The following is a 27,030-nucleotide window of genomic DNA, read 5'->3' as shown; positions in this document are numbered from 1 at the left end:
GGTGCCACTGGGTTTCTGGGAGGCTGCTTGATGGCCTGGTCTCCCAGAGAGCAGTGTGACCGAGCTTTCCTGGCCTTGAAGAAGGAGTTCGGTTTCTTAACTGCAGTCAACTTGCCACAAACCCGGAAAGGGGCCACTCCCCCACTCTGTGCAGTCTTTCCCCAGAGCCCCAAACCCTGGCATTTCACATCCCTTGCCACCAGCTCCTGCAGGATGAATCTTGATGCACACGTGGACACTCCTCCACTTGTGCCCACACCAGACATTCCAGCAGAGCCCAGCATTCCTCCCTACCAAGTCCAGCTACTTGGCAGCCACGTGAGACCCTGCCAACTTCTCAACCTCCCCAAAACACTGCCCCCTCACTCTCTGAGCTCTGGCTACACGAGCCTCATCTAGGCCCTACTGACCACATGCTGCCACCTTTCCTTCAGCCACTGGACCTTCGTGCTGGCCCCCTCAGACAGTGCCTAGCCTGGACACCTGCTATGTCTGAGCCCTAACACATGACCTGAGGTGGAGGGGAGCTCGGGAGAGGTGTACTGAATGAAAAGAAATTTAAAGAAAATTTGGTGGGGCAGAGGGTGTGGGGGAAGGAAGAGCATGGGAAAGAACATTAACATTATCAGGACATAACTCCACCTACATTACATTCCTGCCAAAAATGTATCATCGGAATCAAATCATGAGGAGAATAACAAACCCAAATTGAAGGAAATTCTAAAAAATGACTGATCTATATTCTGCAGAAAGCCAAAGTCATAAAGACAAATTAAATAAGGCTGTGGAAATATTCGAAAACAAAGGTGACAAGAGAGCCACAACAACTGAAATGTGAACCTGGACTGGAAAAACAAAGGTGCTGTAAAGGACAGCATTGGGACAACTGGCAAAACGTGAATAAGAACCCAAGACAGATGACAGATTTGATAAGATGCACATTTGATAAGTGCACTGTGGTCATGTAAATAGACGTCCCCATTCCTAGGAAATGCTCACAGAAGCATTTAAGGGTGAAAGCGCAGCATGCCTGCAACTTACTCTCAAGTAGTTCAGCAAATAATAATAATATACACGCTTTAATAATAATAATGCACATGTTATTATTTTATTACAAGTGTATTAAAGGTGCGCAAATACATAGAAATGGAAAGAGGGGAAGCAGATAATTCTGTCACAGGTCAGACAGGATTTAAAAGAAAAAACTTGGGGAGCCTGGGTGAAGAGGCTACAGATATTCATTATAATATTCTTGCAATTTTTCTGTAAGTGTCAAACTTTTTCCAAAGAATATGTTTGACTACTGATCTATCTTTATCTTCTCCAGCAGAGGAGGAGCTCATTCATATATTCACTCATTCAACCTTCACCTCTTTAGCCTGAGCTCTGTTCGGGGCACTGGGGACCAGGGTAAACAAGTCGAGTCTTGCCCTGTCATTTACGGTCCCACCAGACACCAACTACTCCCTGTGGCTCTGCCAGGCAGGCTGCTCCCCTGCCATGGGCTCACCTGTCTCAGGCTTGGAGTACTCCAGGCACAGCACCTCAGCATCATGGGCCTCCACCTTGACCAGCTCGTCCATGAAGTGCAGCTCGTGGATCCTGAGAGATACACACTGCCTGCTGTACCCTGCCTGGCGCCCCCACCCCTCAGCTCCAGGTGCTCTGCCACTACCAGAAAAGGTCAGAGCAGCCAGGTAGGTGACGTGGAGAACACCCTACCCTGGCCAAGTAGTCTACAGGTGCCCAACCAGTTTCTCATCTAAAAACCTGCCAAGCCTGCGAGAACCTCAGCAGGCACCCCGCCCCTTCTGGTTCCATGGGTAACACCTAGGATGGTCTTCTGGGGGAACAAAGGTTAGGATAGGGATATATCAGAGGTGATTCCTGGGGCTGGGGCAGGGGTCAGAGGTCATACTCAAGGATAGGACCCATGGGTGGAACATTTGATTCTAATCTCTCATTCTTTTTTTTTTCTTTTTTCTGGTTGCACTCTGTGGCTTGTAGGATCTTAGTTCCCTGACCAGGAATTGAACCCAGGCCCTCAGCAGTGAAAGCGTGGAGTCCTAACCACTGGACCCCCAGGGAACTCCCTCTCATTCTTAAAAAGTCTCAGATCCAGACTTTCCTCACATTCTTGCCAAATGAAATCAGACAACAGGTCATCCAGGACTGAAATAAGAAACAATAATTCCAGCTTCTCCACTCTCTACCCGTGTGACCTTAGCCAAGCCACTTGGCCTCTCTTTCCTCAGGGAACCCATCTGAAAGTGGAGTGAATAACAGCACCTACGCCAGAGGGTCGGTGAGAGGATTAAATCAGTCAATACCCATGGTACTCAGGCCAGCGGCCAGCCTGGGGGAAGATCGCTATGCCCACGTTACCTCTCCTCACTGTTTTCACCATTCACAGCCAAGTGCTGTCAACGGGAGCAGCCCCCTGACACGTTCAGTTTGCCTCATGCAGTGATTGACATCACAACAGTTGCCAACATTTAAAAACCATGGAACTTCACAGAAAAAGTCTGCACTTTATGTTCTTCTTAGACAATGGGAAGATCTGACAACTTGGAGGCTATACTACTGGTGCTGCGTGGTGGCTGCCCCGTTATGCGGCACATGCTCTCCAGTGCCCAGTCCCTCCCATTCTGCAACAGCTCCACTACCCAGGGGGTCATAGCTGACATTCGCCACCTTAAACCTGATCCCTGTGACAGGACTCATATTCTGTCAGCACCTATTGGGCCTGTCACATCTTGAAAAACCTCTGCAGGGTGGTAAACAGCCCGAGCCCTCAGATGTCCCATCCTCTGGTCCCTCTCTCAGGGCCACCAGAAATGCCAAGCTCCAGCTGGCATCTTCTCTGATGGTTCAGCAGTGGTACCATGTGGCTGAGAAGGTGTCACCATGCCCGAGAGTCATGCAAGTTTGCCTGTCCACCCTGCAGGCAGAGTTCACATGGCCCAGCTGCTGAGGCCCCAGTAGCTACCCTGATCTACCCTGAGCTAGCCCTTCTGGAAGCCCCTTCTCAGCTTATGTTCCCAGGGGTGGCTGGCTACCAGATTGCTACTCACAGTCCCTCATTCCCAACAGGCAGCTGGAGGTGCCAAGGCCAGGGCTCCTCCCCACTGCCCTTAGTACCTGAGCCCAAGCTGGGAGATGTACACTAGACAACGCCAGGGCCCACTTGCCTCAGATTTCCACTTCGGTCGCCTGAAGCCAAGTGTTGGCCATCAGGACTGACCTGCATGACTCGTACCCCAGCTTTCATGTCCACAGGCATCCCATTCTCACTCCCCCGGTCTGGGAAGTGTGACATGTTCTGCAGGTGCTGGATGTCATTCTCCACATACACAACCTTCAGCAGGGTCTGCAAGCGGGAAAGGACTTAGGTCAGTGCTATGAGAAGCTCTGGAGCACCTCTGCAATTTTTTCTCCTGATAGTCTCCCATTCTTCATTAGTAACAGAATTCCAATTTTGACCTGGGAGCTTCACCACTCAGAATAATAACTATGTTTCCCAGACTCCCTTGCATCTAGATGAAGCTGTGTCAATAAATTCTGGTCAATGAGGTGTAAAGCAAGTGAAAACTCTTCTGCTTCTTTCCCACTATCCTGCTGCCTGGAACTTGGATGTGATGACTGGAGCACCAGCAGCCATCCTGGACCACGATGACAAGGGCTCCTTCAAAATGGGCAGAGTGGAGAGCTGGACAGCTCTTGGGTCTCTAAGGGCTTCCTACAGCTGCCAAAACAGCCTGGACTAGTTACCTCTAGACTATTTTTACAAGTCAGAAAATCAAACTTTTACCTCGCTTCGGGTTTTTCTATTGTGTGCAACCAAATATAACATGGTTATCACAGATGCAGAAGAGAAGATGGTAGTATGGCAGGGGGACGTGGGGCGCTGGTGAGGGGAGTCGTAAAGGAGCATTTGCTATACACACCCTGCATTAAGAGCTTTTTTTGTTCCAGCCACACTAACCTCTTTTGGGTTTTCCAACTCATCAAGCTCTTTGCAGCCATAAGGCCTTTGTCCCTTGGTGTAGAACACTCTCTCCTCCCCTCTTTACTCCTCCCAATCCTCCATATCTCAGTTCAGTTATCTCCTCCTCCAGGAGGCTGCCCCTAATGCCACAGATAAAATCAGATGACTGACTTTAGATATATCTTACTCATACCTTACAACTTTCTTTCATGGTGCTTATTATGCTTGTGATTATATCATAATTTGTGCAGTTATTGGCTGGCTGCCTCCCCCTACTAGACTGTAGGTGTCACGGGGCCAGGAGAAGGGTCTGCCTTAGTCACTGATGTGTCCCCAGCATGCAGCACAGCACCTAGCACTGACCTTAATAACTATCTGTAGAATCAGTGAATGCATGATTCAGGCCTCAGCTCCTCAGAGAAGCTCCTTCACTGACCTAGCAACACCAACCATTTCTTCAGTAAAGTGTTTCTCCCCAGCCTCTCATCATGGCTCTCTTTGGGATCCTGCCAGCACCTCCACCTCAGGCTTCACTGCGTGGCAGCTAGCTAGACAGGAGACACCCCTGCCTGGTTTGGCCCATCAGGTGCTCTCCCAGGGAGTTTTAACTCAAGACTTGGGCAGCAATTTCTTCTTTGTTGAGTATGTCGGGTTGCCTGGAGTGGCTGTGTCCACACACACTGAGACAGCAGGAGCTGAGTGGTAAAGAAAAGCAGAGAGGACCACAACCAAGACCCGACACAGCCAAAAATAAAATAAATAAATAAATATATATATATATATATATTTTAAAAAAAGCAGACAGGAAAGACCATGTCACCTAGAAAGAAAGAGAGGGAGAGAGAGAGAAATGAGATAGGAGACAGAGAGTGACCAGCCTTGGTTCCTGGTTCCTGTCCCTAGTGAAGCTTAACACTGAGGTTCCATAAAACTCCCTCCTACCCCCCTATCCTAGATTCAAGTAGGCCTTTGTTCCTCCTAAAAGATGGTTCACAATGAAGCCCCTTACATTACTGAAGATGTTCTTCTGCCAGTGAGAGTCAGGGCTGCCGTCCATGTTCCAGAAGCGGATGGTATTGTCTGAGGAACAAGTCAGAAAAGATCCTGATGGCAGACAAGCTCTCTGATCTTCAAACTCAGGATACACCTACAGTCCCCAGAGAACAAGGCAAAGGAGATTCATTACAAGCACTTCAATGACAGCACTATGATATACTATTGCATGGTGAAATAAAAGTACGTTGCAGATAAACAGCCTTAGTGTAACGCCTTGCAAGAAAAAAAAGACACAAAATGCTACCATATATTACCATGCCCCATCTTCAGTCCAGTCCATAAAACATCCCCACAAATCAATTTCTAAGGAAAATGGGTAGTGCAAATCACTAAGCACAAAAGGAAACAAGGTACCACGAGCAAGAAGCAGCAGAAACAACAGAGTCTAGCTTCAAATACTGGAATTATCTAACAGACTCTAAAATAACTATGTTTACTATGTTTAAAGAAATAAAAGAACTTTGACAAGATTAAAAGTATGAGTAGCCAACCAGAAACTATAAAGAACAACCAAGCAGAGCTGAAAAGGAACAAAATAGAACTACTCCTAGAAATGAAAAATAAAACATATTAAAAACCAAAGATTTGACACAGTTGAAAAGAAAATTAACTGAATTGAAAGATAGAACTAAAGACGTTATTCAGAATGCAACTCAGAGAGACAAAGAGATAACATATAAAGAAATTTCAAAATATGGAAGCCTGGATTCTGAGATGATGATGACAGCAGCATCACAGATTTTTAATTCAGAATTCCCACGTGAAAAAGAGAAACCTGAAAGCAAAACCAAAACCCCATGGACAATATTTATAACAAAAGTAGGTGAACAATATATTCTCATAACTCCCCCAAATACAAGCAGGTAGGAACAAACTACCTCCAGTCATAAGACCTACATGTTCTCAACATGTATATGGGAGAAAGCAGAGAGGAGCAATGAGGTATTCTAACCTCAAAGTAGCCAGCAGGTAGTCACTGGAAAGCACAACTGGCCAAACTGAACAGTAGTTGAACTTGGCAGGGTGGGGGTGGGGGGTCATCCACTCCAATAGTGGTTGAGTGCTGGGCTCAGCAGTAAGGCCTGAAGGGGCTGGAGAAATCAAGGCCTGGTGAGCTCTCAAAACTAACCTACCAGGGCTCCTTTCAGGACAAAGGCCTATACTGAGGAGAAACTGCTGGGAATGGAAACAAAATTGATCAGGATAGGGACAAGAGAGACAAAGTAGAGAAGTACAGATAAAAGTAAGGACATAACAGGGCTTCCCTGGTAGCGCAGTGGTTGAGAGTCCACCTGCCGATGCAGGGGACATGGGTTCGTGCCCCGGTCCGGGAAGATCCCACATGCCGCAGAGTGGCTAGGCCCATGAGCCATGGCCGCTGAGCCTGCGCGTCCGGAGCCTGTGCTCCGCAACGGGAGAGGCCACAGCAGTGAGAGGCCCGTGTACCGCCAAAAAAAAAAAAAAAAAAAATCCAACTATATATTGCCCACAAGAGATTCACTTTACATCCAAATATACATACAGGTTGAAAGTGAAGGTATGGAAAGATATTCCATACAAATAGTAACCAAAAGGGAGCTTTGCATGTCTATAGTAATGCCAGACAAAATAGACTTTAAGTAAAAAATTATTACAAGTGACAAAAAAGGGTCAATTATAAAGAAGATATAACAAATACAAACATACAACTAACATAGAGACCCAAAGTATATGAAGAAAAAGTTGACAGAATTGAAGGAGGAAATATACAGTTCTACATAATTGTTGGGGACTTCAATATTCCATTTTCAATAAAAGATAGATCTAGGGGACTTCCCTGGTGGTCCAGGAGTTAAGAATCCACCTTCCAATGCAGGGGACGTGGGTTCGATCCCTGGTCGGGGAACTAAGATCCCACATGCCATGGGGCAACTAAGCCTGTGTGCTCTAGAGCCTGTGCACCACAACTAGAGAGCCCACACACCACAACTAGAGAGCCCATGTATCGCAACTACTGAGTCCACGTGCCACACCTATAGAGCCCACATGCTACAACTACTAAGCCCGTGCACCACAAGAGAGAAGCCCGTGTGCCACAACAAAGAGCCCACACGCTTCAACACAAGATCCCACGTGCCGCAACTAGGACCCCACACAGCCAAATAATAAATAAATAAATAAATAAAATGAATGACTGCTTCAGCTTAAAAAAAAAAAGATAGATCTAGAGAGATAAAGAACATCCAGTAACAGCAGAACACATTTTTCTCAAATGAACATAGAACATTCTCCAGAATAGACCACATATAGGCCACAACATAAGTCTCAATAAACTTAAAAGGCTTTAATCATATAAACAATCTTCTCCAACCACAGTGGAATGAAATTACAAATGAATAACAGAGGAAATATGGAGAATTAACAAATATGTGGATATTAACACAACCTTACATAACCAATGGGTCAAAGTAGAAATCAAAAAAGAAATTAGAAAATACTTTGAGACCAATGAAAATGAAAATACAGTATACCAAAGCTTATGGGATGCAGCAAAAGCAATGCTCAGAGGGAAATTCACAGTTGTACATGCCTACAAAAAAAGAAGATCTCAAATCAATTAACTTCTCACCTTAAGGAACTAGGAAAAGAAGAGAAAACTAAACCAAAAGCTAGCAGAAGAAAGGAAAATATAAAGATTACAACGGACGTAAACAGTCTTTTTTGCAGAAATGGAAAAGCTGATCCTAAAATTCATATAGAATTGCAAAGGATCCCCAAATAGTCAAACCAAATCACTACAAAACTATAGTAATCAAAGCAATGTGGTACTGGCATAAAGATAGACATGTATCAGTAGAATAAAATTGAGAATCCAAAACTAAACCCATACATCTATGGCCAGTTGATTTTCAACAAGTGTGCCGAGATCACCCAAGGAGGAAAGAACACTCTGCTCAACAAGTGGTGCTGGGATTATCCATCCACATGCAAAATAATGAATTTGGACCCTTACTTCACGATATACAAAAATTAACTCAAAAGAGATCAAATACCTAAGTGGAAGAGCTAAAATAATAAAACTCTTAGAAGAAAACATAGGAGTAAATCTTCATGACTAGGAATTTGGCAATTTTTTTTTTTTTCTTGCGGTACGTGGGCCTCTCACTGTTGTGGCCTCTCCGGTTGGGGAGCACAGGCTCCAGATGCGCAGGCTCAGTGGCCCTGGCTCACGGGCCTAGCCGCTCCACGGCATGTGGGATCTTCCCGGACCAGGGCACGAACCCGTGTCCCCTGCATTGCCAGGCAGACTCTCAACCACTGCGCCACCAGGGAAGTCTGGCAATGGTTTTTTAGATATGACACCAAAGGCACAAGCAACAAAACAAAAAATAGAGAAATTGGACTTCATCAAAATTAAAAACCTTTGTTCATCAAAGGACACTATCAAGAAAGTGAAAAGACGACATAAAGAATGGAAGAAGGGCTTCCCTGGTGGTGCAGTGGTTGAGAATCCACCTGCCAATGCAGGGGACACGGGTTTGAGCCCTGGTCTGGGAGGATTCCACATGCTGTGGAGTGGCTGAGCCCGTGTGCCACAAGTGCTGAAGCCCATGCGCCTGGAGCCCGTGCTCCACAACAGGAGAGGCCATCACAATGAGAGGCCTGTGCACTGCAGCGAAGAGTGGCCCCCGCTTGACGCAACTGGAGAGAACTGGCACACAGCGAAGAAGACCGAACACAGCCATAAATTAAATAAATAAATAAAACTATAAAACTTCTAAAAAAAAAGAATGGAAGAAAATATTTGCAACTTATATACCTGTTAAGGGTCTAGTGTCCAGGATATATAAAGAACTCTTACAACTCAAAAGCAAAAAGACAAACTGCCCAATTAAGAAATAGGGAGGGGGAGGGGATATGGGGATATATGTATACATATTGCTGATTCACTTTGTTATACAGCAGAAACTAACAACACTGTAAAGCAACTATACTCCAATAAAGATGTTAAAAAAACACCAAAAAAAACAGGCAGGAATTCCCTGGTGGCGCAGTGGTTAAGAATCCGCCTGCCAATGCAGGGGACATGGGTTTAATCCCTGGTCCGGGAAGATCCTACATGCTGTGGAGCAACCTAGCCCATGCGCCACAACTACTTAGCCTGCACTCTAGAGCCCATGAGCCACAACTACTGAGCCCAAGCGCCACAACTACTGAAGCCCGTGTTCTCTAGGGCCCACATGCCACAACTACTGAGCTCGTGTGCTGCAACTACTGAAGTCCGTGCGCCTAGAGTCCGTGCTCCACAACAAGAGAAGCCACCGCAAAGAGAAGCCCACACATCACAATGAAGAGTAGCCCCCGCTCGCCACAGCTAGAGAAAGCCCGTGCACAGCAGCGAAGACCCAATGCAGCCAAGAATAAATTTTTAAAAATTAATTAATTAAAATAAAAAAAGCAATAGGCAAAAATCTTGAATAGACATTTCTCCAAAGAGGATATACAAATGACCAACAAGCACATGAAAAGAGGCTCAAAATTATTAATCATTAAGGAAATACAAGTCAAAACCACAATACCTTGCAAATACTAAGATAGTTATAATTTTTAAAAAACCAAACAGAAAAATAACCAGTGCTGGCAAGGATGTGGAGAAATTGGAACCCTCATACATTGCTGGTGGGAAAGTAAAATGATGCAGCTGCCATGGAAAAGTCCGGTGGTGGTTCTTCAAAAACTTAAACATAGAATTACCACATGACCAGTAATTCCACTGCTGGGTATACACCCGAAAGAAGTGAAAACAGGTGTTCAAACAAAGCTTTTACACAATAGCACTATTCACAATAGCCACAATGTTATTTTGGCTATTATTAATAGGGAATAAACCAAAAAGTAACAACTCAAATGTCCATGAACTGATAAATGCATAACAAAATGTATTATCCATATGATGGAATAGTATTATTCAACCTTAAAAAGGAATAAAGTACTGAAACATGCTACAACATAGATGAACCTTGAAAACATTGTTAAATGAAAGATGTCAGACACGAAGTCCACATATTCTGTGATTTCATTTATATGAAACATTCAGAACAAGCAAACCCATAGCAACAGAAAGCAGATTAGCTGTTGCTATGGGCTGGGAAGAGTAGGAATGGAAAGTGATTGCTTAATGGGTACAGAGTTTCCTTTTGGGGTGATGAGAAAGTTCCAGACCTAGACAGTAGTGATGGTTGTACAACACTGTGAATGTCCTAAATAACACTGAATTGTATATTTAAAATGATTTAAGTGGTAAGTTTTATGTTATGTATATTTTACCATAATATATATGTACACTTATACTCCCCTCAAATAAATGGGGTCAAAAAGGAGAGAATATAGTATATAATGACTATATGATCAGATCATATAGATACAGAATAATTAATCTAAAAATTAGGGGAGAATGGGGAGAACATTTGCAAAAAAAATTGTTTTAACTGTTTTCAGAATTGAATTATCATTCTTAGGCTGTTGTATTATAATGTGGGAACAAGGAAATGATTAACTGGGGATACTCTAATTCCATCATCCCCCTATGTCTTTGAGAACTAGGATCCTGGAAGGATCAATCCAACAGCTATAAGCATCCCCAGCACCCAGACTGTGACTCTGACATACCAATTCAAAGTGAAAAAACGAAACAAAACCAAAAACAGGGCTTCTTCAAGAAATGGCTGATTCCAGGTTTGGGGCAAGAAATGCACAAGATGAGGCTAGGACACCTTGTCATCCCTTGTCGTTAGCAAGGTAGCTAATCAAAGACTACTGGCATCATGTCCAAAGGACTCAGGAGCCAACCTGAAGAGGCTTCCACTGGCCAAAGATGGGACAATCTGAGCTCCAATAATGTTAATAATTGCAGTCAATTAAAATATATCCAATATATTCAAATATGTGAATTTATAATGATATTAAATAAAAACAACCAGTTACCTTTAGAGGACAAGGAACCAATTCATTATCTTGAAAACTGGTAGTTAAAGGGAAAGAATTGAGCATTTATCCTGCCTTTCCTATAGGAAGTGTACCACTGGGCGACCAAATGGTAGATGAAGGGAAGTTTCTCTTCATATAAGCAGTACGACTAATAAAAAGAAATGATAGAATTAGAATATCACCATATTGCAACCCCCAATGAATAAAGGGATCTAGGCCTCGAGTGTCAACAGCTGCTAACAATAATCAATCAACTGCACATTTCTTTCGTGTGGTTTTCTAGATCTCTGTTTTATTGAAAAAAAATATGAAGGATAGAAAAAGACAGCAAATTAGAGTAACAGAAGAAGAGAGAATGGGGTAGAGGCAACTCTTAAATCCATATTGGCTGAGAACTTTCCAGAACTGATTAAAAGATCTACCCACAGATATTTCTGTTGAGAATATATATATAAATAACCAGCAGATGCAAAGAAAATGAACTGAAAAAAAAACACATAATCAACTGATAACAAGAGTGAGGGTGAGAGAGACAGCAAGAGTGGGGGCTGGGGAGGTGATCAAAAAAGACTTTAGCTTGATCTGTAATATCTCACCTTTTTTTAAGGATAATATATTTATATATAAATTTCAAAAGTTATTTAAAAAACATTCTTGTTAAGTGAGAAAAGTGCTATCAACAGAAATGTCAGATCCACGAAAGGAGATGTATTCAAGCAAAGGGTTGAATAATGCCTATTCAAAAGGATAAAGTTATTTCTCACAATCCTGAACTGGGCCACTGAAAACATAATTTCTCTAGAACAAACATTCCTAATAATAAGAAATTTTCAGGAAAAAAAAAAAGCAGACTACAATTCTTTCTCTACCTTATCTTATCTACAAGTCTTATCTGCAAGAAGTATTATACTTAGAACAGCTTCAGAATGAAAAATCCGCACAGATTCATTCTCAGAAAATAAAGGCTTCTTCAACACTTAAATAAAAAAGGCCTTCCCTGGTGGCACAGTGGTTAAGAATCCACCTGCCAATGCAGGGGACACGGGTTCTATCCCTGGTCCGGGAAGATCCCACATGCCATGGCGCAACTAAGCCCATGCACCACAACTACTGAGCCCGCGCGCCACAACTACTGAAGCCTGCGCGCCTAGAGCCCGTGCTCCGCAACAAGAGAAACCACCGCAATGAGAAGACTGCGCACTGCAACGAAGAGTAGCCCCCACTCGCCGCAACTAGAGAAAGCCCGCGCGCAGCCATGAAGACCCAACACAGCCAATCAATCAATCAATCAATTAAAAAAAAAAAAGCCGTGAATTACACACGCCCTCGACAGAAAGCTCCCTGGGGTACACACGCTGCTGCTGAAGGACCTTTGCACTTGCCGTACCCACAATGGTGGCGCGCCTCACCCCTGACTTCCTGCAGGTCCCCCACTCGAATGTCACATCTTCAGAGAGGGTGCCCTGACCACTCTCCTTTCTAGAATAGCACTCTTGAACCCCCTTTCCCCTAGGCGGCTTCATTTTTCTTCAGAGAAGTATTGTACTTGGCACGTTCCATATTGATATGTTTACAGGTTTACTCTACCACCCGGATGTGAGCTCCAGGAGATCAGGACTTGTGTCAGTTTCCTGCCCAGCTGTGTCCCCAGCACCCAGAACGGCACCTGGCACATAGTAGGGGTCCATGAGTATCTTTTGCATGTATGGCTGAATGGGCTCCCCAAACTCTGCAGAAGCTTCCTCAGCTGAGCCCCAGCTGGGGGCTAAGCAGGGGGAGGGGGAGGGAGAGAGGGGCTCACCTCCACATTCCAGACGTAGGAGCTGTGGAAGAGCTCTGACCACACCTTGCCTACTTTGTTGATGTCTTTGACATCCCAGATGTAGATGCTGTGGTCCTTATACACACAGGACAGCCACTGGTGGATGGGGTCGAAGATCAGCGCCACTGTATCCGGGTAGATGGCTTCTGCCTTCCTGCTGAAAAGGAAGCTGACAAGGCCACGTGAGTCATCAATGACCATCAATGTCACTGTGAGTAGTAACAGCTGCCTCTGGTGATGCTTGAGCTGCCTCCTGCCTGGCAATGCCATCCCTTATGATCTTTGTGGTGACCCATCTCTCCTACTCCAACTCCACTTCTCACTCCTCCATCTTCTTTCTTTGCTTTGCTTCTAATACAGAGACTGTAAACTGGAAGCTTCTGCCTAGCCCCTAAGAGTGTTTGAATTTTCGACTCCTGTTAACATTTCTCTCCCCTCTTTTCACTCGGCCCAAGCTCCATCCTCTCTCTCTCTGAGCATAGGATAATGGGCACAAAGATCAGGCCCTCTCTCTCTCAGCCTCACAAACACATGATCAAAATTCCCTGTGTAAGGGGGCTGGTGAGCCGTCCCCTGGCTTGGGGCCTTCCTACCAAGGCTACAGTTGACTGAGCACTTACTGTGTGCCGAGCCGAGAGCTGTAGCTGTGCTGAATTCCCACAGTCTCCATGAAAGGTAGGTACTATATTTTACAGACGAGGAAACTGAAGCACTCGTTGATACAGCGACCTGCCCGAGGCCACACAGCACACAGCAGAAGGTGGCAGAGCTGGGCACCCCGGCCACTACAACACACTACTGTCTGTGGGTTGCTCACCCATCTTCTCTTTCCTTTGCGACATCCAGTAAGCCCCTCCACGCGCTCTCTTAGAAAAGGCACACCCAGGAGGTACTGTCCAGCAACCTACGAAGAGGCAGCCCCAGGCACCCCGAACTCTCTGGTTAGGTAGCCCCCCAACCCCCACAAAACAGACTTACTACAAAAGGGAAGATACACCACAGCTCAGCCCCTCCACCCACTCTCAACATGGCAGCCAGAGGAGCTACTACTCAAGGCCTGACCCAGTAACACCAGTGCCTAAGGTCCCAGTGGCTGCCCAGTGACCTCAGAATAGGCTCCAAGCTCCTCTCAGCAGCTTCCATCAATGCTTACGCCTGTCTCCTACCACCCTCCCCACAGCACACTGGGCTCCAGCCACACAGCCCCCAGCCGTTCCTGTGACACACGGAGCCCAGTGTGCTGTCCCCTTAAGGTCTCTGCATTTGCTTTCAGGACCCAGCTCTCCACACAGCTGGCTTGTTCTCACCAGAGAGGCCTCCCCTGGCCACCCAGTCAACAGCCCCACTCCCAGACACTCTCCTTCTTGAGTCCCTGCTTTATTTCACCAAAGCATTTACGACTATCTGAAATGATCTTGTTTATGCACTCATTTACCATCCAGCACCCTCACTAGACTGCAGACTTCACGAGATCCTGCTGCCTCCTTACAGCCTGTATCCTGCTTCCAGCCCAAGGCTGGCCAGTAGGTAGATGGATCTGGAAGCATGGATGGATACCAGCAGACAGACTCTAAGTAGGCCCCTCTCCCTCCCTGTGCCAGGCAGTACCTGGGCTCCAGGCCCTGGGCAACATCCACTCCAAGGTAGTGCGGCTTGGGCAGGTTGGCGAGGTACTGCAGGCTGTGGGCTTGGAATATGCGGACTATCCCATCTGTGCAACCGCAGAAGATGAGCTCCTGGCTGACACAGAGGCAGGAAGACAGCGAGACCTGTGGGGGCAAAGGGGACCCAAGTGGACTTCGTGTTTTGTGTGGCCCATTTCAGGGATATGGGGGCTGACAGAACAGCCTTGGGCCTCCAGAAAAGCCTTACAGCTTTGGGGTCTAAGAAACCCATTTTTGCAAATGTTAAGATTTTTGAAATCAGGATATAGTGCTCAGTCACTATTGAAGGAAAGGGGGCAGCAGGCAGACAGAGGCACAAATTGGGACAGAGTTATCATTGTTATAGAGGAACTCAGCTGTGTGTGGAAAATATCTCAGCCGATTGTGACTTCAGATACGTTGCTTGCAGTAGCAGCGTTGAATTTTAGGCTTAAATTAAATTTTAGGCTTTATTCCTTATTGCTTAAAAATACCTTCATAGAGATTATACTTTAAAGCAGCATAGAAAAAAGTTATTATATATAGGAAGGACTGTCTCTTCTGCCAGGGCATGCAGATAGAAGGGGCAGGAACTGCCAGACCTCTGGATAGAGCTTAGAGGAGCTTTTCCAAATCTAGAGGGACTAAGTTTATGGGTCATTTAAGACACCTGCTCAGGGGCTAAACATCTATCTATCCAAAGCTTCTGACTTGCTTAAAAGCTGCATGAGTTCTAGCAAGAGGATTCAAGTGAGAGAAATAAATGATGTTTAACCAACTAGGAAAGACAGATAAAGCTCGGAATTCTTCCACACACCTCTTGCCATGCCATTAACCCTAAAGCTGAGCTCCAGAGGGGAGTCATAAGAGCAGGAATAGGACAAGGAGGACAACTGTGATGCTCCTGCTAACAGCCAAACAGGCATCCAAGCCCAGAATAGGAAGACAGCTTGGATTCAGACCCTCAGATCCAGAAGAAAAGTGGTTCTGTAATTTATTGATATGTCACCTTTTAGTTTAAAATTTTATGTATTTTATATAGTCTTTAACGATAAAAGTAATATAAAAGTTATTACGTCAATGATACCTTAGATTAAAAAAGAAAAAAAAAGCGGTCCTCCCACCAGCCAAGAGTGCCCAGTGAAGAAAAGAAACGTGAACTGGGTCAAATGGTGATGGGAAAGCAATTGTAACCCTGACCCCCATTATAGGGGAACCAGGCACTGTGCTAAGTGCCTTACATATATTATCTCGCATGACTCCCCTGTCAACTCTGTGAGGTAGGCAGCAGTAATTCCATTTTACAGATAAGAAAACTGAGGCTCAGAGAGGGAAAGTCACTCTCCCAGAGTTGTACAAGCAGAACAGGAAGTCAGACCCAGAGCTGTTGTGACCAACTATCACGCAGGGGGACTGCTGAGTGTCCCTGTAGACACATGTCATGGGGAGTGTTTCCCCCACTGAGAGCAGAGAGGGAGGCTGGGGTACCTTTAGGTTGATCCACTTCTCCAGCACCCTCTTCTCGTTGAACTGGCAGAGGAGGCCCGAGTAGGACACACAGAAAGTACTGCCTGTCATCTGGCCCCGGCCACAAGCCACACCACAGAAGACGTTGTTGTGCAGCTCACCCAGGATGCCTGAGCGCCCCACGAGGGGTACTGTGCTCGTCACCTGGAGGCAGAGCAGGGCACAGTGAGACACTGTCCACATGGCCCAGCCCCCAGCAAGGTCACGGCGGGCCTCTCATGACCAGTGGATACGACACAGCTAAACAGGAGAACTCTCAGAAACTCCTCCGAATGGAGAAGGGAAGAACAAAGAGAACACACACTTCCAGGCACAGTGGCTTGAGGCAGCAGGCCAGGGATGAAGTCTGGCCCCGGGGTCCAGCAGGGGAGGTTACCCAGCAGGGCCTACCAGTCAGTCAGCACCTGGAGAGCAGGCCCAGAAGCAGAAGGCAGACCCCTGAGAGGCTAGACAGCCTCTGAGACCACTGCCCCTGAATCTCAGGTAGAACCAGGAGTCCCTACTGCCCCTGACAGTTCCTCCCCTGGGCCCGGATGAGGTGGCAGGGACAGCAACTCACCTTTGCTTCAGTGGAGACTTCCAAGAACCAGAACCTCACATGCCGATTCCCAACAGTGACAAAATAGCTGCTGTCCTCGGAGAAGGAGAGGGCAATGACCCTGCATGATACCTTGTTGGAGGCCACCACGATGTCTTTCTGGAAGAATCGGTGCAGAGAAGTTCACGCCAGCACCCACCTCATCAGACTCTTTGAGCCTTTGCCCTCAGCCCTGCGTCTTTCCACCCTCCCCTGCTCCAAGTCTGTTTTTCTTGGGCCCTCCTTTTTGGGGAAACCTACGTGTGACACTCTTATCATTCCCAACACAGAGGAGACTGAGGCCTGGAAAGGTTCCCACGTGAGAGTAAGTTCCAGAGCTCTCCTCAAGAGGCCAAGCCCTGCAGCCCACACATGGTGTTGAGGACAGCCACAGCTGGAAGATAAGGACAACACGACCCATGCTGCCGGATATTGGGCTCTTACTCTGGGCCCTGCTGAGCCCTTCACAGGATAACTCGTGGAATCCCCTCAGCAGTCCTACAAGGGAAGTGCATCTCCCCACCACCCTGTCATGCTCAGAGGGGGCTGTCACATGCTCAAGGTCACACAGCAGGTCATGAACAGAGGCAGGACTTGATACCCACTTCTCCCGACTTCAAGTCCTCCCCAAGCTGTTCCAAAGTCCAGCCTTCCAGCACATATCAACTCACTGAATTCTCACAACTCAACAAAGCAGATACTATTATACCCATTTTACAGATGAGGAAACAGACTCACAGAGAGGTTAGGTCCCTTGCTCAAGGTCACAGCTGGTCAATATAAAAAGAATTATATGTTCCCTGGGTTGACAACTTGTCACATGCCCTGCAACAGGTGCCTAGAACCGGCATTGGCATGTAGTAGATGCTCAATAAATATTTGCTGGTTAAACACTTTACCAAGTTACCTTATTTAGTTCTCCCAATGCCCAAGACTCAGGGTGTTCTGGCAGCTGGCTGCCTGTCACACACCTACCAGTCAGCTCTTACCTTCCAGTCCCAGACGTTGAGTACCATGTCGTGCTGGTAGCCCATGGACACAATGTGCTTCATACTGGGGGAGAAGGCCACACAGGCCACACCGTACTTGTGGCCCAGCATCTCCGCCACCTGACTCTTCTCTTCCACGTCCCAGATGCGCACAGCAGGCCTGTGCCCGTTCTGGGGAAGATGGGGCCATTTACTGCTGCCGGGTTCTGCACCCAGGTGGGGCTTGAGGGGCTTGAGGGGCTGAAGTTGGCATTGCTCCAGAGTGTGCCCGAAAGCCACCTCCCCCATCTGTCACGGGGCTTTTCTAGCCCAGGAAGGAGCTATTCCAGGGATTCCTCAGGCCTCCTGGGGGTAGAAGGAATGGCCCCAAGGCCCCTCCCCACCCACTCAGTCATGATCACGACTCACCTCCCCCGTCACTATGTACTTTCCATCAGGGGAGAAGGCCAGGGCACTCAGAGACTTCCTGGAGGCAAGGAAAGGGGTTGATTACTGATTCCACTGAGGGTGGGCAGCCAGACTCCAGCCTGGCTGTGCTCACAGCACTCGGCCCACTCCTCACTCCCAAGAGGCCGGGAGAGGTGAGCGCCTGCAGCTCCCAGAGAGCGAGTGCTATGTCCTTGCCCAGCATAGCACCCAGTGCATTCCTTCCTGCTGGAAGAAGTGGGGGCAGCGGCACAGGGAAATGGGGTTTTGTAAAAGCAAAGGCCCCTTCCTCCCCAAAACCCCAAACCCTGACGGGGTGGATGCTGTATGGAAGCCCTCCTTCCCTCTCCCTCTGACAGGGTGGGCTCCCTAAGACCCGATGGAGGATCCTGGCAGACATCACACTGAGACAGCCTGCAGCCTGTGCTCCACTACTAAACGCTGAAGGTGTCCTGGAAAACCCGTAAACAACCAACACATTTCTCTTCGACACTCCCAGCTAGCCTGCAAGAACCCTGAATGATCAGTCTAGTTTGCATGTTTTGTGGCAGCAAGTTTCACTGTTCCCAGACTGTGTTGTTTTTTCTCTCCTCTCTCTGTTTTAAACCTGCTTTTACCTCTGTTCCTTAGCAGTCTAGTAATTGTCCACCTCGAATGAGTAAACTGCTGTGCAGATAACTAAGTCGAGGCCTCTAAGTGAGTCACTGAAAATCTCATAGAACATTTATCTTCATCAACTCAACCCTCTGCAGCTTCCACTGCTCCTTAAGGTAGCAGCCAAGGTGTGCTGCCCATCCAATATCCACTCGCCTCTCTTTCCTCACGAAGGGAAGCCCAGTTTTCATGGGGATGGCAACGGCCCCAGCTGGAGTACATCGCCTCACCTCTCCCGCAGCCACACAGGCACAGCTACATGACGCAGTCTGGCCAATGAGAGGTAAGCTGAAGTGTTGTGTGGGACTTCCAGAAAAGCTTCTCAAAGGGAACTCTTCGCCCTGCTCCCCACTTGCTCCCACATGACAACCAGAATTTCACCTTGGGCCAGGAGGTGATCTTAAGCCTCCCAATAAGCATGGTGAACAGAAAAACAGAAGGAGTGGGGCCCCTGATGCTGGCAGAGACACCAGCCCCCTAAGTGCCCACTTCCTGGTTTTGTCTGTGCAGGAAGAGCACACCCTTGTGTTTTAAGCCATGCCTGTTGGGGGTGGGGAAGAGGGCAGGTCTGCCGTCTGCAGCTGCCCCAGCCTACTGCACGCCTGAGCCTGCGCCTGGCCCTCTGCCAAATGGGCCCGGGCTACTCTGATTCCTCACGCACACTCCGTGCAGTCAAGACCCTTCCTAGCCAGTTTTGAGATGAGGAGACCTCAACACAAGGAAGTCGTACCAAGGTTACCTAACCAGACAGGGCAGATGAGAATTCCCCAGGGAGCTTTTGAAAAATATCAAAGCCATGCTAAAACTAGTGAGTAAAAGTTTGGTAAGGAACAGGGTAGTATCTGCATAGTTTCAGAGAAGCTCCCCTCAAGATACTCACTAATCACAAAGGGGAAAAGGGAGGCTTCCCAGTGGAGAAGCCTGGCAGACACCACCTTAACCAAGGGCTCGAGGTGATCACCACGAGCCACAGGAGAGAACGACATCACGCACCTCCTGACAGAATGCACTGAGCAGAACGCAGCATTCCTTCGGAGGTGGTCCTGCAGAACCTAACTCTACCTATGAGGAAACAGCACACAAACCCAAACGCTGGGACATTCTACACAACACCCGGCCTGCAATCCTCAAAGGTGTCAAGGTCATGAAAGTCAAGAAAAGATGGAGGAAACCTCTTTAGATTGGAGGAGACTGAAGAGACAACTGAAGGCAATGAGTGATGCTGGACAGAATCCTTTTTGCTGTAAAGGACATTCTTGGGACAAATGGTGAAGGCTGAATGAGGAGCAGATGGTAGTGATGTACCAACTTTAATTTCCTGACTTTGCTCAATCTTTGTGGTTTTGAAAGGTCATACTTTTTTTTTGCAGTAAATTCACACTTAAGTATTTAGAGGTACAGGGGTATCAGGTATGCAACTTACTTTCAGATGGTTCAGAAAAAAATTACTATGTATATAGACAAAGAATCAGAGAATGATACTTTTTTTGGGGGGGGGGGACGCACAGTGCAGCTTGCGAGATCTTAGTTCCCCAACCAGAGATTGAACCTGGGCCCTCGGCAGTGAAAGGACGGAGTCCTAACCACTGGACTGCCAGGGAATTCCCATAGACAGAGAATGATAAAGCAAATGTGGTAAAATGTTAGCATTTGGGAAATACGGGTGAAAGGTGTACAGGTGCTCTTTGTACTATTCTTGTAGGTCTGAAATTATTTCAATATAAAAAGTTTAAAAATTGGCAGTGCTTAGGTCTTACTCCAGACTAACTTATTCAGCCTTCTCTGGGAGTGAAGCCTGGGATCAGGTGACTCTGAAATGCAGCCACAATGAACACCTCTACTCTGACCACACTGCCTCCTAAGACAGACCCATCTGTGACTGAGAGTGGATACTTCTATGCTATCTGCTTCGGATCAAGGTTACCTACTCTACCGCCTACAGGACTCAGGGAGGCAACAGGGAGGATGAGAAGAATTGGGCAAGGGGCATTCTGACAAATGCCACCAAGCTCCAGCCCATCCCTGCCATAGGAGAATGTGCGCCCCAGAGATCTGAATCTCTCACATTTCTAAAACGAGAGAACATCTGAATTTTTGTGTAGAAAACTTTAAACGTTGTCAAGTAAGTCCGATATTTAAAACATACTGTCAGACAAGTCTGTGGGCCCCTAGTTTGTGATTATTGACAAGAAGTATTTCACCTGAGATCACATAGTGAATAAACACTTAAGTCTGGATTGGAACCCATCTCTGCCCTCACCACCAGTGACAGAACCCACAGTCAGAGTCAAGGGTCCAAGAAGCCCCTTCTGAGAGGGAATCTGTATCTACCAAACCGTATCTTAGGGACCTTGCCTTAGGGATCGTAAGGGAAGAAGAAAACCCACAACTTATCCGTCCACCTGGAGAGCCCGGCCAAAGGAGCTAAGCTTGAGCTATTTGTGCAGTATTTGTGGAATAAAAAGTTGCAGTGAGGTGCCTCCCAAAGGTCACAACCCGGTTGGGACCAAAGCCCCAGGAGGACACAGTGTTCAATCAGCCCCAAGGCAGACCCGGGCATCATCCTGGGCCTGCTCAAAGCCAAGGGCCTTCCTCTATAAACTGGCAGCTGGAGAGATCTTTCTAAAACCCAAATCACACTCATTCACTCAGGAAATGATAAGTGTTATCAATGTGCTAGACACTGACCCAAGGTATAGGGACACAGAAATTAACTAAGAGAAAGTCCCTGCCGTCAGAGAGCTCACACTGTGAAAAGAGACAGTAAATATCATCGCTGAGGAAATCAGACAGCATATCAAAAAGGAGTGCATTTTGTGGAAAAAAGTAAAGCAAGGAAGGGAGATAGAGTGTACTGGAGGGCTGGGGTGCGTGAAGTATATCCTTAGCCTGCAAATGCCCTCTCGTGGCTTTTCTTTGCAATCAGCATGAGAGCCAACCCCTCCCAAGGCCCCTGTGATGTGGCTTCTGCTGGTTCCAGCCCCACCTCCCCCTCACCCATGGAACCCTGACTGCTCCTCAAACATCCTGAGATTTTTAACCACTGCAGGTCCTTTGCTCTTGCTGTCCCCTCTGCCTGGAATGCTCTCCCCACACCTTCACATGGGTCACCCCCTCACTTTCTTCAGCTCTCAGCCTCAGGGAGGCTCTGATAAGACTCTGAGGAGAGTCCTTTGCCTGCGAACCTGCCCTAACACATCCTCGTCATTTCCTCCATAGCAACAGTCATGGTCTCATGGTCGGCTAGGAATTGCCAACTAGTTTAGTCTGTCCCTCCCCCCACCACCCAAGCTGTCAGCTCTACGAGAGCAGATTCTCATCTCTTTTGTTAACTTCCATGTCCCCAGCACCTGGAACAGTACCTAGCACTGAGCAGACCCTTGGTGAATGTCACTGAACCACCAGGTGAATGAATGAGTCACCCACCCACAGCACTTCCAGGCAGTGTGGGGAAGGAGGGATGTGCCAGGACCCTGGTCCCACCCCTACCCCATGCCCGCGTCCCAGCTTACCTGGCTGTATTAAAAATGTGCTGCTGCTTGTTCTCCTTGGGGTTCAAAATCACCACCACACAGCTGGGGAGAAAGAGGAAAATGTGCCCAAACTAAGGGGAGTATTGGGGTCCAGGGATGATTCTATTCCCAACACAAGAGCCCACATATAAACAAGGCTCTTTCTGAACAGATGCTTCTCCAGTCTCCTTCTCCCCCATTATCTATGCTGAGGATTCTGGGCACTTAACATTATTATTATTGTTATTATTTTAAACATTTATTTATTTATTTATTTTTGGCTGTGTTGGGTCTTCGTTGCTGCATGCAGGCTTTCTCTAGTTGCAGCGAGCAGGGGCTACTCTTCATTGTGGTGCGTGGGCTTCTCATTGCGGTGGCTTCTCTTGCTGCGGAGTGCAGGCTCTAGGAGCACGGGCTTCAGTAGTTGTGGCACGCAGGCTCAGTAGTTGTGGCTCGTGCGCTCTAGAGCACAGGCTCAATAGCTGTGGCACATGGGCCTAGTTGCTCCGCGGCATGTGGGATCTTCCCGGACCAGGGATTGAACCCGTGTCCCCTGCATTTGCAGGCGGATTCTTAACCACTGCGCCACCAGGGAAGTCCCAACATTATTATTAATATCAATATAATCTTAAATAGAAGCCAACACTTCCTCTGTGGTAACTGTTAGGTTCTGGGCTAATAAAGACATACTGTGCACAATCTCTTTAAATCCTCACAACCGCCAGATGAGGTCAGGAATCTTTGTCGCTTTTCATAGATGATGAAACTGAAGCCCTTTATAGAGAGGGAAGTCCTTTACCCAAGACTCCCCAGCAGGTTGGGGACAGGGTGGGTAAGTGAATCCACACCTGTCAGATTCAAGAGCCCAACCCTGTCCTCTATTCTGGCTGCTTCCCAGAGACTCAGTAACAGATACTGTTCATCAGGAATTACTATGGCCCTGCTCTGCCCTGCCCTGTGGGGGTGAGGGGTCCTTTCGGTGCCTAGAAGAGTGCCAGGTTAGACCAGTATTTGTGGAATAAACAGTTGCAAATGTCCTTCAGTCCTCTCAACTAACTACCCAAGAGGAGGGTATCACTAGCTCTGTTTTACAGAAGCAGAGGCTTGGAGAAGGGCACACACGGTAGAGCTGGGACACAAATCCAGATGGCTGACACCAACCATGGCTTGGATCTTAACCACCTACCTTTCCCAGAATCACTGCCACCTCCCGCCTGCAGTCACAATAAGGCTTTCTTAGCACTCACGCATGCCAGGTACTGTTCTATACACAGAAGGGCCCATGGAATCCTTCCCACAGCCCTCAGAGGTAGGCAGCATTATACATTCTACAGACGGAAAAGGCGAGGCCCAGAGAGATTCATTGAAGACTTTAGGCTCTGAACTCAGGATCAGTGATCAGAGGCCGAGGCCCACCCACTCACTCACCCTGCCAGGTAGGCCACATGGCCTGTGCTGGGGTCACAGGTTAGGCCATTGCTGTTCTGGGCTGTGATGCCAAGCACCTTCTCAAGTGATACCTGCAGGGAAAAGGCCCAAATTAGAAGCAGCTGCCCCAGCAGGCCCCACGTGGCACAGTCACCTCAGCCACCCATTCAATCCCTGTCACTCCAACACATTCACTGAGCATCTAGAGTCATCTACCAGCAACTAAAGCTTGTCCTCCTCAAATGCTGCTTTGATAAATACAGTGCTAGGTGAAGGGCACAGAATGGTAAGGAAGATAGACAAAAAAAATCCCTGTCCTCCTGGAGCTCCCATTCTGGGGGTGATGGGATGGTGGACATCGAAAATGAACAGAACAAATATGTAAAATAGATGTCAGGTGACGATGGGAGCATTAGAGAAAAATTAAGCAAGGAAGGAGATTGAGAGTACAGAGGAAGGGGAGAAGGCCTCACTGAGAAGGTGAATAAGACTCTAAGTATTTTATATGAATGAAAGACTTGACAGCCCACAACACTGCAAAGAAGGTGCTATTATCACCACTATTTTACAGATGAGGACAGAGGCCCAAGGTCCCACCCCCGTGGAGTGGCAAGGTTGGGATACAAACCCAGGTAGTCTCTGGCTTCAAACCCAGCACTTTGTGCAGCACTTTGCTTACAGCAGTGAACAAAAGTGGACACTGTCCATTCCCTCAATAAATTCACAGTCTAGAGGTTCAACGAGTAAAGAAACAAGTGAACTTGAACAATCGCATTTAAAATTTTAAAATTCTCTAAGCAAGATAAGTCAAATAAGCCAGTCCCCATCATGGCTGATTAAACAATTTAGAGGATGAACTAACAAACTGTGGTATTTTCATATTCTGAAGAGACTAGTTTCTAATTATTATAAAGTAAAACATTCTCAAGCAAGGTGGTGGGCCTCAGAAATGAAAGGCAAATATAAGATAGTAATAACTAATATTTATTGAGCATCTAACCAGGAGACAGGCACTGTTTAAATACCTATAACTGTATTAACTTATTTAATGCTCACAACAACCCTGTGATGTGGTCACTATCATCATCATCATCTCTACCTTACAGATGAGGAAACAGAGGCCCATGAGGGTAATCCATCTGGAAGGAGCAGTGCCAGGACTAACCCAGGCAACCAGGCAATGGCAGTCACGTTTTTTTAATCTGTTAATCAGCATTACTGGGCATTAGCATAGCTGGTAATTTTTAGACTAGGTCTTTCGCAAGCTGGATGGACCCCTACACCACCAAACAAGAAAAATAAATGACATCAATCACCCAAAATATTGAATACACAATCACAGCAGTAACTAACACCAAGAGAGTACTTACAGTGTGCCAGCTGTTGTTCTAAGTACTTAAGATATGTGAGCTTACTTAAGATATGTGAGCTTACTTAATCTTCACCAGTACCCTATACGGGAACACTTATATTATTATCCTCATTTTACAGATGAGCAAACTGAGGCACAGAAAAGATCAGGAAAGGAAGAACAGAACTAAGGTTAAAGCCCAGGCAGTCTGGGTTCAGAGGCGGTGCTCTTAACCACCTTGTTATACTGCATCTCTGAAATTACTATTGTTATTCCTCTCCTTTATACACTTTAGAGCCCACAAGGCACTTTCAGGAACATACAAGATAAGGGCTATGAAGTACAGGGTTCTGGGTGAGAGACTTAGGTGGGGGTCTGCTTTAGGCTGGGGTTCAAGAAGGCCTTTCAGGGTAGGGATATTCAGGCTGAGACTCGAGGGATAGGAGCCAGCCAGGTAGACTGCAGCAAAAAGCCCAGAGAGAGGACTCACCAAACACAAAGGCTAAGAGGCGGAAAAGAGATTGGAGCCTCAGGAAAACAGAAAGCAGGCCAGTGTGACTGAACCTTCATGAAAGGGAGGCCAAGGGAAGTATGGTGAGAGAAGTGGGCAGAGGCCACTTGCCTAGCGCCTTGCACCCAGGAGTGGGTGATATAATCAGAGTGTAGCAGAAAGCCACGGAGGAGGAACAAGAGCCACAGCAGCTACCAAGTACTGACCCTCTACCTGGACTTTGTGCCAAGTAGGTCATATTCACAATCTTGTCGCATCTCCCTGCAACACCATGGTTATCGTTATCTCCACTTTATAAAAACAGACTTTGCAGCTCAGGGAGTTGGAAAACGATTTTTTAAATTGCTGCTGTGCTACTGGAATTTCTTCTACCTACTCTAAAATCTTTGTTTCTGTGTCTCAGGATTTAAGGAACTGTTCCACACGCCGTCTCCCTAACTCCGGCAGTGCTGCTGAGATTTTACAAATATTACTCACATCCCGTCCATAATTTAGGGTGGCAATATGGACTAAGAATCCCACCTTGGTAAAGGAGAAGGAAAGAGAAGGCAGCGGATGAAGGAACGCAGGCTAGAGCTGAGGAAGAGTTGGAACAAGTAAGACTCGGGACTGAACCCCGGTAGGGACCCTAAAGACCAAGAGGGGGGTGAGGTCAACAAAAGTGGAAGGATACAAAAGTGGCCCAGAGATACGTCTAAAGGTAACTAAAGGGATAAACAGAACTAGGAGGTGATTAGCAAAACTAAAATGCGATCCAAGGTACAAGGCCAGGGAGGAACCCCGGCAACGCTCCAAGGGCTAAGGGTGGGGCCAGGGTTTGAGAAGTGGGAGTAGGAACGACGGGCACTACCCGAGAGAGGAGGAGACAGGGCAGTGGGATGAGCCTTGGCTAAGGGGGCGGGGTTTAGAGGACTAGTCGGGTCAGAGAGCAACTAGAGGGGGTACCAACCGGGGGCTGAGAGGCGGGGCCAAAGATCTAAGGGCGGGACCAAGGGAGATCCAGGGGAACCTGGAACTGAGATGGGCAAGGCAAGCAGCTCCTCACCCGGTTCTGCACCGTGTCCTCGGGCGCCGCCGAGAGTCTCGTCCGCCGCCGGAGGCAGAGCGGTAGAACGGGGGGCGGGGAGGACTGGGCCCTCCGCGCCGGAACTCCCGCCATGATGGATGGCAACTTCTCGACTGCATCGTTCCGCGCGTAGCCTCCGGGCCCCAAGGCCGCCATCGTCACTCCGGAGCCCGGCGACCGTTACACTCCTCAACTGCCACCGAACAGCGAACGGCCGCGGGAAAGCCGGCGCCGCCGCCCATTGGACGCGGCCGGCTGCCGGTCTGGCCAATCTCAGGGTTTCCAGGCGGCGCTTTTGACCAATAAGAGCTAAGAGTCGGAGCGGAGGGTCTGGCAGGGTGGAGCCACGGCTCCTCAGCTTGATACTTGATCTAGCGTTGTGGAGTTTTTTTTAAATCCCGTCTGTGTTTTCATCTTTCAATAAATATCAGGTTTTAACTTTTACGAAGCTAATGCCAAAGCCTCCTCGCCTCGCTTTTTGCTGCCCCCCCACCCTCACCCAAGGGCGACTAT

General features: G+C 47.4%; 1 protein-coding gene across 5 annotated transcripts in view; it reads right to left on the bottom strand.

The window, feature by feature from the left end:
- Positions 1–26,992, bottom strand: part of WDR62 (WD repeat domain 62) — a 45,594-nt gene extending 18,602 nt beyond the window's left edge. For 2 of the 5 annotated variants that reach the window (XM_004284157.4, XM_033413981.2), the window contains exons 1-12: positions 26,497–26,987; positions 23,590–23,681; positions 22,162–22,224; positions 17,978–18,035; positions 17,570–17,740; positions 16,563–16,700; positions 15,965–16,147; positions 14,442–14,602; positions 12,813–13,002; positions 4,998–5,135; positions 3,192–3,370; positions 1,511–1,602 (exon numbers count right to left, since the gene is read on the bottom strand). In XM_004284157.4, the coding sequence (XP_004284205.1) occupies positions 1,511–1,602; positions 3,192–3,370; positions 4,998–5,135; positions 12,813–13,002; positions 14,442–14,602; positions 15,965–16,147; positions 16,563–16,700; positions 17,570–17,740; positions 17,978–18,035; positions 22,162–22,224; positions 23,590–23,681; positions 26,497–26,673 (1,642 nt within the window). In that variant the 5' untranslated portion in view covers positions 26,674–26,987. Of the gene's footprint in view, positions 1–1,510; positions 1,603–3,191; positions 3,371–4,997; positions 5,136–12,812; positions 13,003–14,441; positions 14,603–15,964; positions 16,148–16,562; positions 16,701–17,569; positions 17,741–17,977; positions 18,036–22,161; positions 22,225–23,589; positions 23,682–26,496 lie in introns of all 5 variants that reach the window. The other 3 variants (XM_033413978.2, XM_033413979.2, XM_033413982.2) reach the window with 2 other exon arrangements.
- Between the last annotated feature and the right edge of the window lie 38 nt (positions 26,993–27,030).

Source organism: Orcinus orca, chromosome 20, assembly GCF_937001465.1.
Source record: "Orcinus orca chromosome 20, mOrcOrc1.1, whole genome shotgun sequence".
Taxonomy (NCBI): Eukaryota; Metazoa; Chordata; class Mammalia; order Artiodactyla; family Delphinidae; genus Orcinus; species Orcinus orca.
The sequence above is the reverse complement of the archived record's forward strand: the minus strand, read 5'-3'. Positions and strand labels throughout refer to the sequence as shown.